Genomic DNA, 14,486 nt, shown 5'->3' with positions numbered 1-14,486 from the left:
AAACACTATGAAATGTTTTGGAGAACTTACATTTATTAGGACAATCATGAGTGTACACAGTGAACAAATCACTAATATTTTTTAATACAGATTGTTAAAACTAAATAAATAAAAATAAAAGCTTACATTTTAATATTACAAGTACAGACAATAGCTTAATTTATTTTACAACATTAAAGGATGAGTGTTCCAGCCTGTCAACTACTTTCTCATTCTTGAACTCGGCCTTGGTGATGTGTGATTTGGGGCTCCCAGTTGATGTTAGCCATTCTTGCATTTGTTTGACTTTACTGCGTTGTCCTTGTAGCTGACCCTGAACGGTTCCTGCTGGTGTGTTTTGGACCCAACCAACCAGGCCAATTTTCTTCCCCTCAGCCTGGAAAAAAATATTTATATAGGAAGATACAAAAGATGTAGGAAAGATGTGAGCAAAGCAATACAAAGAATCTGGCATATTTATAGAACTCGTGGCACTTTTGAATATTGAATAAATAAATTATACTACTGGCAAATTAAATGATAAAAGGAATCAAACAAATCTACAAAAATCTAAATTGTTTTTTATTCATTCAGGCATTAAATTATTTATCAATTTGTATTTGAGGCTCATAAAAAATAAGATCATTGTAAAAAAAATTATAATAAATAAAGGCAAATTAGTTTTATTTTAACACCCTATCAAAATAAAAGCGTTTTGCAATGTCAAACTCACTTGAGTGTATTTCCGAAAAAATACACCTTGGACTCTTCCAAAAATTTCATAATCCACAGAAATTAGCTCTTCACTGGACATAACGAACCTATAAAAGGGAGAAAATTAGTTTTGAGTGATGATGCTAGCATCCTACATCATCACATGAGCTACTTGGCTAATTTACGGACATAGAAAGCTGTGCTAACAGTGTTATTTACGTTTCATAATGTATCAACCACTTTATTTTGATACCATGAAAACACAACACTGCTCGTGTTTTGTAATTCACCTTACAGAAGCTCGGAAGCCGTGAAACCAAATACTAGCTCCGACAGATGAGTTTTGAAACATCCGGGACTCAGACGCAGGAAGTGACGTTTGGTAGACCAATCAAGGAAAACCGATGGGGAAAACGTCAGTTACTAGGCAACAAACGTCAACTCGGGTAAATGATACTCTTTACGTTATTTGTGAAGGACAAACCAAACGAACAACCGTGGTATTTAATTTCCTTTTGCTAAAGTTATCAAAACTGACAAAGTGCTTTTATTGGTAAGTCAACACTAGCTTTTACATTTATGCTTTTTAAACAGTTCTGCTTTTTGACATTAGTTTTCTTGTAACCTATTATGTTAGTGTTTACCGACTGCGCCATCATGATGCCCACTGGAACACAGGAGTCTCGCACTGCAGGAAGAACACGTGTCCATAGTCACTCACAGTGTGGGACTGTGTCCAGTAAAAAGAAAGATCAAGTGGAGGAGCCATTTCCAATCAAGCCTGTGCCTCACAGAAGACAAACTCAAACACAAGTTTTATTTGGTTTGCACGAATTTGAGAAAATCACACCTTCAACACAGCAAAGAGGTCATGTGATGCATCAAGAGTACCATTCAGCTGGCATTAGAGAAACCAGACCCCTGCCTTCTGAACTGCCCAGCGAGGAGCAGCTGATGAACAAAGCAATCCAGGAAAATGAGCTACTTCTGCTGGAGAAGCTCTGGAAGGTAGGAGAAAAAGTAAAAGCAATCCAAATCAGTAGCTCTGATACTACTGCAGGTCACGATCACAAGAGAGGAGATGGAAAGCATGATGTTGGACCGGCTGACTGGGGAGAAGGTCATAGGAAACCCATGGTGTCTGAGCATCAAAGGAGAGAGCTACTCTACAGCAGAGACGTGTTGTTAGATGAAAGCTTTTATGATTTAAAGCAGAGGAAAACACAAGATCAGATGACTGAAGATGGATTTGGGAATAAATATCAAGTACAGCAGTTCAGATGGGATGTCAGCAAACACGAAACAGGAGTACCAAGAAAAGGAACATTACAGAACGAGCCCTTTAGAAGAGACGGAAAGATTTATGATTGGGAAGAAATGGATGAAAGATACAGAAAGCTAAATGAGGCATCTCAAAGAAATACAAACTGGACAAGAGAAAAGGAATACAAAGAAAGCATGCACAGTGATAAAGGTGATAAACAAAATACGCCTGAGAAAATTGTACAGAAACCTAAACAGGCCCTAGCAAACCAGAGAAGCACAATTCTCCCGCGCCTTCCTTTGCATAGCAGCCTGCAGCAGCAGGCCGAGCCCGAACTCATTGATGCTGCAGCAGGCAGCTTCCAGCATCTTCCCTGCAACATCTGCAACCGCATGTTTCGAAGTGAAAGACTAGAGAATCACGTTCAGATCTGTGCGAAGTTGAATCTAAAGCACCGTCCAGTCTTCAACTCATCTACCCAGAGGTCCAAAGGATCACAGCTGGAGGAATACCTAAAAACTCACGTTAGAAACAAAACTCCAGAGGTAAGGCTTCTAAATCACATTGTTGGATTATTGATGGCTTCTAACGTTGTGTTAAAATAAAACTTTGGGGTAAAAAATATATGTTTTGATTAGGTTTTGAAGAAAAAAAGAAACTGGAAGAACACATAATTTATGAGGATGGGCTCCTGGCTGGTGGATCTTCATCCATGGTATAGAAGATAAATTATATATATATATATGTGTGTGTGTGTGTGTGTGATGTTTATTTGACATGGACACAGCAATTACATTGGACGAACCAGATGCATTGTTTAGTGTGTTAGCACACGTGCTAATTTGCAACACTTGTCCATAGAACCTTTCTAAAAAGTACAGTACATTTAAATAAAATACAAAGAGATCAACAATAAATCAAACAGAAAACAGATAAAAATTGCAAACAATATTCAATAAAAAAGAATAAAAATAATAAAACAAGGCAATTTGAGCTTTAAAACTATTCATGTAGGCATTGTTGTTTAGACTTTAACCATTTTTTGAGTTCTTTGTTAAAAACTTTACTGTCCGTTTCTAGTTTTAGGTCAGCAGGTAGCGAGTTCCGAAGTTTGGCCCCCTTTACAGAAAGAGCAGACTGACCGAAAGAAGTCTTGCACCGCGGGACGAGACAATCGCCGCAGGTGGAGGCTCGAGTGGTTGTTCTATGAGAGCTCTGACGTCTGATGGCCACAGTAGAGAACAGTTTAGACAAGTTATCATTTAGACAATTGAAAAAGAATCTTAGAGTGCTAAAATTAATAAAATTTTCAAAAGTGAGAAGATTATGTTTCCTTAAAATGCGACAATGATGCCATTTCAATGGTTTTTGGTCCATAATTTTTATTGCTTGCTTGTATATTAAGACTATAGGTTTTAGAGTGGTGGATGAAGCCTGTGACCATGATGTAATGCAATATGATACGTGGGGAAAGATCAGTGCATGCATGTACAGTTTAGTAGTTTGGTGTGACAGGTTCCTTCTGATAAAACAGAAGCAGTTTAAATTTGTATTAACCTTATTACAGACGTGCTTAACCTGACTGTCAAATTTTAAGTGATTGTCTAGGATGATCCCAAGGTACTTCACATCACTCCTTACTTCAATGATTTCCTCTTTAATCCTAACCTGAAATAGTTCCTGGTCAGGCCTGTTTCTCATGGAGAAGCATATGGACACAGTTTTTTTTAACATTAAGAGTTAGGTGGGATGACTCTAGCCATTCTGAGATGTCTGATAAAGCCTGCGTCAGGCGCTCTCCTGCCAGGCCAGGTGTTTTTGTGGACACATAAATGACGGTGTCATCAGCATGACAAAATGACCCGCACTTGTACAGCGCCTCTCAGAATAAGGACTCCGAAGCGCTTTACATTACAGTGTATCATTCATCCATTCACACACACTGGTGGGGATGAGCTACGATGTAGCCACAGCTGCCCTGGGGCGCTGACAGAGGCGAAGCTGCCGAGTACAGGCGCCACCGGTCCCTCCGACCACCACCAGCAGGCAAGGTGGGTTAAGTGTCTTGCCCACCCTGTTGAGCTACTGCTGCTCTCAAGAACCACACAACAACCAACGGATCCTCAAGTTTCCTGATATTAAATGAAGTGCTGCCTCTGAATAAAACATGAATCACTTCTTTACCAAACTGGTTGTTTGCATCAGTTGACAGACACTCACATACAGACATATGATTGTTTTATTTCTGGTTTACACACAAAACGTAAAACCATGAAGTGAAAATGAACAGAGATGATACAATTTCAAAATATGACCACACTTTTTAAAAGTTATTACAAACAATAAAAAAACAATGCGCAATAAACAACTGCTGCAGTTTATTGATCAGAAATATTACACTGCAGCCACCGAGTCTGATCTGTTACCATCGACATTACACATACTGATAAAGAAAGTGATCTGGTTTTAAAAAGAAACTGCAAGAACACACGTCCCTTATGAGGTAAGGTGCTGAAAGTACTGAACGTACAAAGAAAACGAAGTTTCAAAGAAGGTTTTTCATGCATTGACCCAAGGATAAAAACTGCAACTTATTTATTTTAACGGGCAGTTTACTTGTGATGTGATGCTTGTTTTAGTGAAATGGTGAAAAAATTAGGTAGTTAAAGACACAAAAAACTGTAGCCCAAAGCAACGATGAAACCACCCAGTAGATTTTAAAGTTTTTACACTGCAAACAGCTGAAAAACTCTGAACATCTGAATGAGTATGATGTAAATACTGTAAATATACATGCTTTAAAGCGACAATCTGCAGTTTTCCTCATTTAAGTGATCTTTTTAGAAATCCATTAAATTGATCGTCTTACCCTGTACAGTGATATAATGTAGGCAACATGTTAATTTATTTATTTGTTAAGTCCATCCCTCAGAGCCCCATGGCGGTCGAACTGACCGCCATTCAGGATTAGCCAGTAGCATTAGACACCATCATAGAGAGCTTGATCATGTACGTAGACTGATGCAGAGTTGGCGACTTCTGTCATGGACAAGTGATTCTTAAAAAAAAACAGCACTAAAACACATACATACATACATATATATATATATATATATATATATATATATATATATATATATACATATATATATACACACACACACACATATATATATATATATATATATATATATATATATACATATATATATACTAGGGATGTAAGAAAATATCGATATGGCAATATATCGTGATATTTTTTCCAGCAATATTATATCGATATTCAAAAGCCGTGTATTGTAAATATTGATATGGCAATATATCGTGATTTTTCCCCTGTAATTATTACATCGATATTCAAAAGCCGTGTATCAATTTCTTGAAAGAATTTACATGCAAACATTTGTGTATTTTCTTTTCGTTTTGTGCAATTCAATCGCCACCCGCTAGTTGGCAGCAGTGTGCAACGAGTTTTGTTTCCACCAGTGAAATGTAAATCCCTCCCTCATGGTTCAGATACCTCATGTTAAACATGTTACGTATCAGTTTGGACTGTTTACTGAACATTCTTACAATAAATTCAGTAAAATAAATTGTTTGTAACGTCTGACTGAATGTATCGCAATATATCGTGATATATCGTATCGTCTCCCCTGTATCGTGATGTGTATCGTATTGCCAGAATTTCAAAAATACACATCCCTGATATACACACACACACACACACACACACACACACACACACACACACACACACACACACACACACACACACACACACACACACACACACACATATACATATATCAATGTGTTTTAGTGCTGCTCGCCAGCTAGAGGCGCGCGTTCGCTAATGAGAGGCGCTGCTTTAGGCCGTAAATGTGGAAGTGGTGAGAACGGTTTAAGGTGCAACACATTTGCCGACCTCTAGATGGTGTCGTTGAATAAAAAAAACTCAGGATGTCAACCAAATTCAAAAATAAAATGAAAATATGTTCATACATACAATGCAAAAGAGAAATAAAGGATTAAAATGCAGAAAAGAAGGAAAAACAGTTCAAGTGTTTGTGTGTCACAACAAATAAAATGAGGGGAAAATACTTAATACAAAAAATTAAGTAGTTTTGTTTTTCTTAAGTTTTCTTAAGACATGCAAACTTGAAAAATACATATACATATCTTTATGTATAATTATTCATTAGTCACAAGTAATATGCTTGATAAATATATCGCTTTAAAAAGCTGTTATGATGTATTTGGCACTTCAAGATATTATTTGTAATAATAAAAGCGATGCATAAGAGAACTATGTGTTCACATCAACGATGCAAACAGGTTAGTTGCTCGTCATCTCGTGTTTCCAGGAAACTGCGTCCTATTTACATGATGATGTAACGGCTGCTGTGTAATAAATACTAATGTCTGAGAAACCAGTCCTAATGTTCACACAGAAGCGTAACACTGTGGTCAGATTGCCTCCAGCAGATTTGGGTGGTTGAAGCTGAATCCAGCCAACGTTTCAGTCTGCAGAAACTAGCTCGGTAATGGCACCCCGCTGAAAAAACAAGTGTGACGCATGTTGCATATGCAATAGCATGTAACCATAACATGTAAAAACTCTGGACCAGAACGTCTCCAGGGTTTTAATCTCACACACTGGCGCCGGCAGATCGGCCGCTGTGATTGGTCAGTCTTCTCTCTCCTCCTCCTCTGTCACCAGGCATGCGATTAGAGTGATGACTTCTGTTACCATCATGTCCCGCTTCTTGAAGTTTTAAATGATTAATTGCGAGCCAAAGCCTCTCATTCTCCTGGTGCTGCTCTTTGACCTAAAAAAAAAACCAAGGAATTGGATTCTTGTTGCTCATGCACACTGATCAACATCCGCTCTGAGGAAAATAAATTTTAGGTGTAAAGAACATTACCTGCTTCTCTAGCATCTCGATCCTCGTCTCTTGACGCGCAATTGTTTCTTTCAGCTGCAAAAACGGTTGAATTGTTACTCAAACTCTAACACGCGCTAATATGATTTACAGGTAGAGTAAGTGGTTGTTACCTCAGCCACCTCGTTGTTTGCCCTGCAGCATGCACCACTTTCTTCTTCTAGGAAAACGTCATCCAGTCTGCCGATTTTATCACTGCTCATTCGTGTAGTCTGCAGAGCCAACAGAGTAAACGGCAACTAGGGATATATTTTGGTAATAGTGCACAGTAGAGAGAGCAGCACGGTGAAAACGTGTTACCGATAAGTCTGTTCTGCTGCTGACCGCCGCCGCTGCTGCCTTCAGTCCTTTCAGCTCCTCGTATGGCAGAGTGATGCTCTCAGAAACAGAGGAGAGCTGATTGTTAGAGGATTGTTCCGACTCCTCGGGCATCGGGATGTATTCTGCATCCTCTAACTCCTGGCAGACAAATTTCTCTGAATTAAAGCAAACCGGCAACTTTCCTCCCCTCGTGCTTAACGCTTTCCAGGTAGCAAACCTTTTTCAGCCACAGAGGGCATGAGCTGTCCCCAGTCTGATTTCCAAATGACATCATTTCTGAATTCATGAGTCCTTCCTCTGTGTTGACCTCCCGCGTGCCCCCGAGACTGCTGTCATGAGAGCCAGTCTCCAATCCAGGCTCGATTTCCAGATCCACCATGGATGTAGAGGCCTCCTGGCCAAACCCTTACACACACACACACACACACACACACACACACACACACACACACACACACACACACACACACACACACACACACACACACACACACACACACACGAAATATGGTCACCAGGTGTTGCAAATTAACCAATTCCTCAAAATTTGAAGCTACAACAAGCTTTTACCTATGGATATTCCACTGCTGTTTGAGCGGATGGTCTTTGAATTCAGCATTTTTTCTACAAAGAAAAGAAAAATTTCTATCATTTATTTTTTTATGTTTCACAGCCTTTCCACCGGATGCGTAAGCAGTGCCTATTAGACGTGTTTTAGCCACGAGCTCCGCTCTTCCCACCGGGAATGTTTCAGATAGCTGGTCACAAATCACTGCAGAACATGCGCAAACAAAGCAAGGAAAAACAGTGCAGTGTGTGTCCAAAAGGTCTGTGGTTTTTTTTCTGTTATTGTTACGTCAGTCATGGAAGTTTCACACTTAACATTATTTTTTTTATACCAGAAAAGCAACAGGAAATCTGCGCTTTTATTTTGAAAGTTGCCAAATGTTTTACACTGCTCCTGTGTTTGACTTCCTGTTTGGCCCAATCTGAAATGCTAGGCTTAATGCTTTCTGGAGCATTGCGTGTAGAAAATAGACTCTAAGTTTAAATTTAGCAGAACGATGTGACACCACCAGTGATATAAGAAGATATTGATACACCAACATCTAAAAGCATCATTTTGTGATACTGAAATTATATTTAAAAGCGTTTTATTGATTTTTTTAACAAGAACTTAGAAACTGCTGTGGTGCAATTCTAACTCTTGACTGCTAGGTAGCAGCAGTTTTTACCGCCTTCCTCCTGATGGAAGGACAAGCTCTTGCAATAACGCCAGATGTTTCTTGGCTGGCCTGAGTTTTACAATTAAATTCAATCTTAAAAATTGCAAATATCGTCTGACTTTTAGCATCATCTCCCTGTATCGTGATATACATCCTATCACCAGATTCCTGCCAAGACACATCCTTAGACAGTACGCTTCTGGGACACGATGCGTCACAACTGGTGGAAAATCACCCACTGATTATAATGGCGGCTAATTGGAGAAGAAGAAAATATCATTTCTATGGCGCCTCTCAAGATAAAAATCACGAGGCGCTTCACAAAAACAAAAAATGTAAAAATATAAAAATGAATTTAGAAAATGGTTAAAAATATATTTAGAATGAGCAAAAAATAGACAATTGTAATTAAAAATGTAAAGAAAGAGAAAGAGTGAATAGGAAATAGGGAAATCAGTGGATCCTGAGGAAGGTGGAATAGGTGGGGAGAGCAGAATAAAGAGAGGGTGGTGAAGAAGGTCATTCAAAAGCCAGCTTGAACAAGTGAGTCTTCAGCTGCTTTTTAAAGGAGACCACTGAGTCCACTGCTGCTTTGCGGACGTTACGTGTCCGATGGAAAGCCGGTGTCACTTTATAATCATGTAAACAGGTTTCTGGGGACCAACCCATTATGATGACTGTGTGCCAGCCACGACAAGAGAGGTCCGGCACATGGTGGAGGGAGCCGAATATGGGCCTCGGCAGAGAAGGGCAAACCTCTGAGCCGAATCCCTTATCCGCAGGCATCCCAAGTCTCCCATTTCCTGCGTTTCCCCATGCAAAGATATGATTATCTGGAAAAAAAAGCATGACAAGTTACTATAAATCTCAATAGAGTGCACCTGACTGTTGGTACAGATGCTGTTCTCACCCTCAGTGGCTGCGATAGTGAATCCATCTCCACAAGACACCTTAGTCACCGTCTTCCCTCCAAATTGTCCAACAAGAACTTTGACACCATAGTGTCTCTTGAAGTCCTTCATTCCCAGCTGTCCGTACTTGTTGCAACCAAAGGTGATCAGGCAACCTCGTTCTGCAAAGGTAAATAAATGTTTTAAAATCTGAATTCAAAGTAGTCAGATGAGCCGGTGTGTTTGGCCGTACCATCAATGGCAGCGGTGTGGGTTTTCCCAGGAGCGATGACCTGGATCTTGAAGCGGGACAACTGTTTCACCAAAGTGAGTGTGGTGATGTACGGTATTCCCTGGTAACCCTTTTTGGTGTTCATAAGAAAAAAGAATCACTAGAAGAGCCGAGTAATCTTGATTTTGGTGTTACAGCCCTATAAATACATCTCATTACCTCTCCAGGGTGGTTTTTGAGACCAGAGATCCCTTGGTTCAACCCCAGCTTGTTGAATTCATTGTTTCCACACGCTAAGACTTTTCCGGTCTCTGTCAGAAAGAAGGTTCCATCACAGCCACATGACACAGAGGAGATGGTGGCACCTCTAGGGATTTCCACCTGGTTTTCAAATGAAATAAGATCAAACTAAATCAGGACAAAAAATAAACAAGACAAGTTAAAACTGTCTTCCTCTTACTTGCATCGGAGAAGAAAAGTCGTCCTCACACTCCAGGCCAAGACGCCCTGCAGCAGGAAATAAATGGGATAAAGATTTGAATAAAAATTCTCATTTGTATACTGATGTTTTGTTCGTGTAGCACCTTTTAAGGATTTTTTATGATAAAAATTATAAAAAGTAATGACATTAAGCAAGACAAATATCTACATATGCTTTTATGAAAGAGTGTTTTCTCCCCCTAGTGGCTGAAGTTATTAAAGCACAAACAAACAAACAAAACCACAGAAGCCTACCGTATTCTCCACAACCCCATGAGAAGATGCCATCATTATGAGTCAGCACCACCACGTGGTTGTCTCCACAGGAAACCTGCCGGACACACCGCTCCACGAAAAACTCTAGAAGCACCGGCTCCAAGACCTCCATCCCCATCTCGCCCTCGACTCCGATGCAGCCGTAATAGTCCGACCCAAACATGTAGAGCTGGTCTTCGTCTGTGAAGGAAGCAGAATAGTAAATGAAGAGTTCCCCGTGTTCGTGTTTTAGCACGAAGCTCTCTCAACCCACCTGTCACACAGGCAGTGAAGTCGGCCCCACACGCCACCTGACGTATCGCCTTCCCTTGGAGCTTCTCCACCCTCTTCGGCTGTCGGTAGGACGCCTGGTCCCCCTGCCCCAGCTGGCCCACCATCTTGGCTCCACCTTGAACATTCTAAAAGTGTAAAAAGAAAAAAAAATAGATCAGTAAAGATTAAACAGACCAGTAGATCTGTTAGAAAGTGAGGAATTCCTCCTTACAGCCCAGGTAAACAGCTCTTTTTCCACAGTCACCACAGCAAAGTGACTCTCTCCTGCACAAACATGCTGGGCACTGCTGCCTCCTTTGAACGAGTCAAGCTTCTGGGGGGTGAATTTTCCTCCTCCCCAAAAATACACCTCCCTTGTGCGCGTGGTCACCACAGCAACGGGTGTCTCAGTCACTGTGCTCAGCCTTTGGATGAGACGGAACAAACCAGTGCCATCAAACTCGCACAATATCAGGGAGGCTTTAAATGGTGGATGTGAACTTACTTTGGTTTCTTCATGGCAGAATTAAGCATGACAACTCGCTCTTCCAGCTCCCTGTTCAAAAGTAATCAGAGTCATTCATGTTTACTAGTAGAAAATTTTAAAAATCGCTTTTATAAAATCTTACTGTCGGCAACAGGCGATGAATGGCTGATCCAGGATCTGCTCAGCTGTGGGCCTCTTTGCAGGATCCTGCAACACAAAGATCCCCTCATTCTCAAGTAAGTCAGTTTTATTTATCCAAAACAAGAACGGATATTTCTCCTACTCACTTGATTGAGGCAATCATAAATCAACTTGATTATTTCACTTGAATAAAGATCCGAGTTCACTTCCATAGTCCAGTTTCCTTGGACTATTTTCACACAGAGGTTCAGAGCATTCTACGTGGAAACAAACTACAAATGCATCACAGAGGAAGAACGATCCGATGTAATGATAGACATAATAAAGAAGAGACGCTAGTTAGACGTACCGTTGCATCAAATGTTCTTTTAAATGTCAGAACTTCATAAAGTACACAGCCCACTGCCCAAATGTCGGACTTGAAGTTGTACTTTGTGCCTTGGCACACTTCAGGGGACATGTAATACGGAGTTCCCACACACTGGACCAAACAAGAACAGGTCGAGATCAATGCTGGGTCATTTCTGCTCACATAAAATATCCTGATGGACGTACCGTCTCTGCCATCGAAAACTCAGAGCCTAGCTTCTTGGCGAGGCCGTAGTCGCCCAGTTTAATGAGGTTGGTCTTGGTCAGAAATATGTTTTGAGTTTTGATGTCTCTAAAAGAACAAAAGACCATTTATTCACAAAAAAGAAAAACATAGAATATTCACATAGTTTACAGATCGTACCTGTGTATGACCCCGGCGTTGTGAATATGTGCCACTGCTGAGGCGATTTGGTACAGATACCAAACAACAAGCTACGGAAACATTTGAAATATTACTCACTTCAATCAAAAAGGTTGTGTTTTCAATAAAACACCTACAAGGATGCTCTCGTACCTCCTCAGTGAAAAGTTTCCCTTTCTGCTGAACAATTTTATCATACAGATTTCCTCCTGCAATTATAACCTGTGTTAGCATTTGTTTACACATGATGATCATCAAGAATAAACCAATTAATTACCATTGCAATACTCCAACTCAATGAGCAGAGTGTTTTTATCCATGAAGTGATTGAAGTAGGCGATGATGTTGTTGTGCTCCAACATGGAGAGGATGCTGATTTCGTTCGTGACATCTCGACGCTCCTTTTCTGAGAGCGAGTTCAGGTCCACCTCTTTCCATACGACCAGAGAGTTGTCCTAGACAGAATACTAAATTACCAAGTAAGGTTCAAACAAATTGTTCTTTTCTGTCTCTCATGTTTTTGGACGGCCCACCAAACAGACCTAGCCAAGAAATCTAGACCAACCGTAGCAGTAGCAGAAGATTTAGCCTAGTTGGTTGGTCTAGCTGCACATAGTAGCCTCAGCAAGGCTACCATTGGCTCAGCTAAATTTAGGCCAGCCCACTCTAGATGTTGGAGCGGGCTTAGTACCATGACGGCAGAGCTCTTTTTTTTATGACAACAGAGCAAAACAACAAAGATGGCAGCAGCCCAGGAACGGCGCTCAATTAAAACAGCTTTGGCATCAACTCTGGATGATGTAGAATGGGGCTTTTCTTTGAGGCATAAGCAGATAGAGGTATGTCTTTTTATTCAACAGTGTGTGTGGCAGACTGCCACATTATCTGATTTCAGTTGCCATGAATGCATCACATTGTTCATTGCTCTGATTGGTCCTAGCGTTTTCCACTTGCATGCAGAGACAGATTGAAAGACAGCCATAGCGTGTGCCTCGTAACTGAGCTCTGTCTATGGGTCGTTGTGGCCAGAATATATATTTACATATATAGGACAGGTTGCCAGGCTAATACAAACCCTTTAGTGGAGTAGATGTTCGTTGGTCTTGACCTGGGTACTGTATGGTTCTTTCTATGCAGTTATAACTTATATCTATGTTCACTGAAAATAATGTATTCCTCTGTTGTGCAGACAACAAATGAGCAGAGGATTTTAGTTTAGCTGCAAAGAGATCTAAAGGATGGAAAAGGAGCTGTTTATATTCTATTTTGACATAAACATGACAAAACAAGTCAGGGGTGTCCAATGTTGTCAAGTAATGGGCCAAAATTATCAAGTTAAAAGTCCTTGCAGATCAGAAAAATGTAATTCCTTTCATTTAAAAAAGTCACTTTTTAGTTTTAAGGCCTCATTATAGTAAAACTAAACAAACAACCAAAGATCCAGTCAAAACCAACGATAATGAAACTAAAATTTGGTAATGCTGACGGGGTCGCACTAAATTACTCCAGGGGTCCCAAGCGGCCCCTGAGCCACAATTGGACATGTCTGCTCCAAGGCTTCTTTAGATTGTTTTATGTTCTTCAATATAACAAACGTGGATTGTACACAATGTGTGCAATCAAAATAAGCTGATTTGCACAAAAGCTACGTATAAATACAAAAATACTGTATGTCTGAAAACCATCCCCAGGAAAATGTCCCAAGTTGTTTATGAGCTTTAATGTATATTACTATAAAATAAGTGTTTGAAGGGTTGTAATCAACCAGGAAACTTATTGTGGGACAATATATACTTTGTGTCATCTGTGATTTAAAAAAATATAAATTTATGGGTCTAAAATGGGTCCAACTTACTTCTGTCCTTCTGTACAGGGTTGCTTCACCAAAAGCCCCCCTCCCGAGGATCCGGATAGGAATGTAATGCAACTTCTCCTCTTCTCCAGCAAATAAGCCTGAACTTGATCGTTCACTGACAACAGACCCACCGCCACCCAAATCCGAATTCAGCGAGTCAAAATGTCTCTCATAGTCCTCCAGTGACATTTCTGCCGACAATTGTTAACCAGACCCACAGTGATGGAAATAACACGACGAGGCCTAGCGAAAACACTTTTGGAAAACCTCGCATAAAACCGCGCGCACGTGTAACATGGTGCCCCAGAAATAAAGCTACGTAAAAACTATAAAATAAACTCCTTAAAGCACATGTGCCGTGGAATACCAAACATGTATCGTAGCAAAATTTGTACAAGTACAGTAGTTAAACAAACATCAAGCACGAAACTTTGAAAGGACTCTACTTGGATAACTTTTCTTTGGATTTTCAAAACAAATGTTTACAATTCACACACAAAGTGATACACTTTACTCTGAAAGGTTGTAGGGTTTGTTTCCGGGCACACTTTCGGTCCATTCAACATTTAGCTTTATTAAGCTAACAAGTTAGCCACCAAGATCAGCTCCAGCTACCAAATCCTGAAGTTTGTAGTTACTTTTACTCTGTTTAATAGTTTTAATAAACTTATGAGTTGAGTATGCAAGTTACAA

General features: G+C 40.2%; 3 protein-coding genes across 5 annotated transcripts; 1 reads left to right on the top strand and 2 right to left on the bottom strand.

Annotated features, from left to right (window-relative positions):
- Window positions 1-13: 13 nt before the first annotated feature.
- Window positions 14-1,068, bottom strand: acyp1 (acylphosphatase 1, erythrocyte (common) type). Of its 2 annotated transcripts, none has more exons than XM_015970180.3 (3): window positions 984-1,068; window positions 713-800; window positions 14-376 (listed from the first exon to the last, which is right to left on the bottom strand). In XM_015970180.3, the coding sequence occupies exons 1-3, from the start codon at window positions 1,043-1,045 to the stop codon at window positions 161-163; spliced, it is 366 nt and encodes a 121-aa protein (XP_015825666.1). In that variant the 5' UTR covers window positions 1,046-1,068; the 3' UTR covers window positions 14-160. The 2 variants fall into 2 exon arrangements, with proteins under 2 accessions (XP_015825666.1, XP_015825667.1); XM_015970181.3 differs by having other exon boundaries at window positions 989-1,061.
- A 46-nt stretch (window positions 1,069-1,114) lies between these two features.
- On the top strand, window positions 1,115-3,168 carry LOC107392395 (zinc finger C2HC domain-containing protein 1C). The gene is made up of 4 exons (XM_015970179.3): window positions 1,115-1,246; window positions 1,331-2,502; window positions 2,596-2,672; window positions 3,038-3,168. The coding sequence occupies exons 2-3, from the start codon at window positions 1,351-1,353 to the stop codon at window positions 2,629-2,631; spliced, it is 1,188 nt and encodes a 395-aa protein (XP_015825665.3). The 5' UTR covers window positions 1,115-1,246; window positions 1,331-1,350; the 3' UTR covers window positions 2,632-2,672; window positions 3,038-3,168.
- A 3,209-nt stretch (window positions 3,169-6,377) lies between these two features.
- On the bottom strand, window positions 6,378-14,215 carry LOC107392389 (serine/threonine-protein kinase Nek9). 2 transcript variants are annotated; one of them, XM_054741581.2, is made up of 23 exons: window positions 13,794-14,215; window positions 12,216-12,393; window positions 12,092-12,147; window positions 11,939-12,009; window positions 11,761-11,866; window positions 11,555-11,686; window positions 11,352-11,462; window positions 11,207-11,271; window positions 11,083-11,133; window positions 10,810-11,002; window positions 10,579-10,723; window positions 10,305-10,505; window positions 10,030-10,076; window positions 9,789-9,950; window positions 9,591-9,699; window positions 9,358-9,519; window positions 9,113-9,280; window positions 7,792-7,845; window positions 7,439-7,626; window positions 7,201-7,359; window positions 7,014-7,112; window positions 6,883-6,936; window positions 6,378-6,786 (listed from the first exon to the last, which is right to left on the bottom strand). In XM_054741581.2, the coding sequence occupies exons 1-23, from the start codon at window positions 13,980-13,982 to the stop codon at window positions 6,607-6,609; spliced, it is 2,880 nt and encodes a 959-aa protein (XP_054597556.2). In that variant the 5' UTR covers window positions 13,983-14,215; the 3' UTR covers window positions 6,378-6,606. The 2 variants fall into 2 exon arrangements, with proteins under 2 accessions (XP_054597556.2, XP_054597557.2); XM_054741582.2 differs by having other exon boundaries at window positions 12,216-12,405; window positions 13,794-13,928.
- Between the last annotated feature and the right edge of the window lie 271 nt (window positions 14,216-14,486).

The sequence above is a fragment of the Nothobranchius furzeri genome, chromosome 18 (genome assembly GCF_043380555.1).
Source record: "Nothobranchius furzeri strain GRZ-AD chromosome 18, NfurGRZ-RIMD1, whole genome shotgun sequence".
Classification (NCBI taxonomy): domain Eukaryota; kingdom Metazoa; phylum Chordata; class Actinopteri; order Cyprinodontiformes; family Nothobranchiidae; genus Nothobranchius; species Nothobranchius furzeri.
The sequence above is the reverse complement of the archived record's forward strand: the minus strand, read 5'-3'. Positions and strand labels throughout refer to the sequence as shown.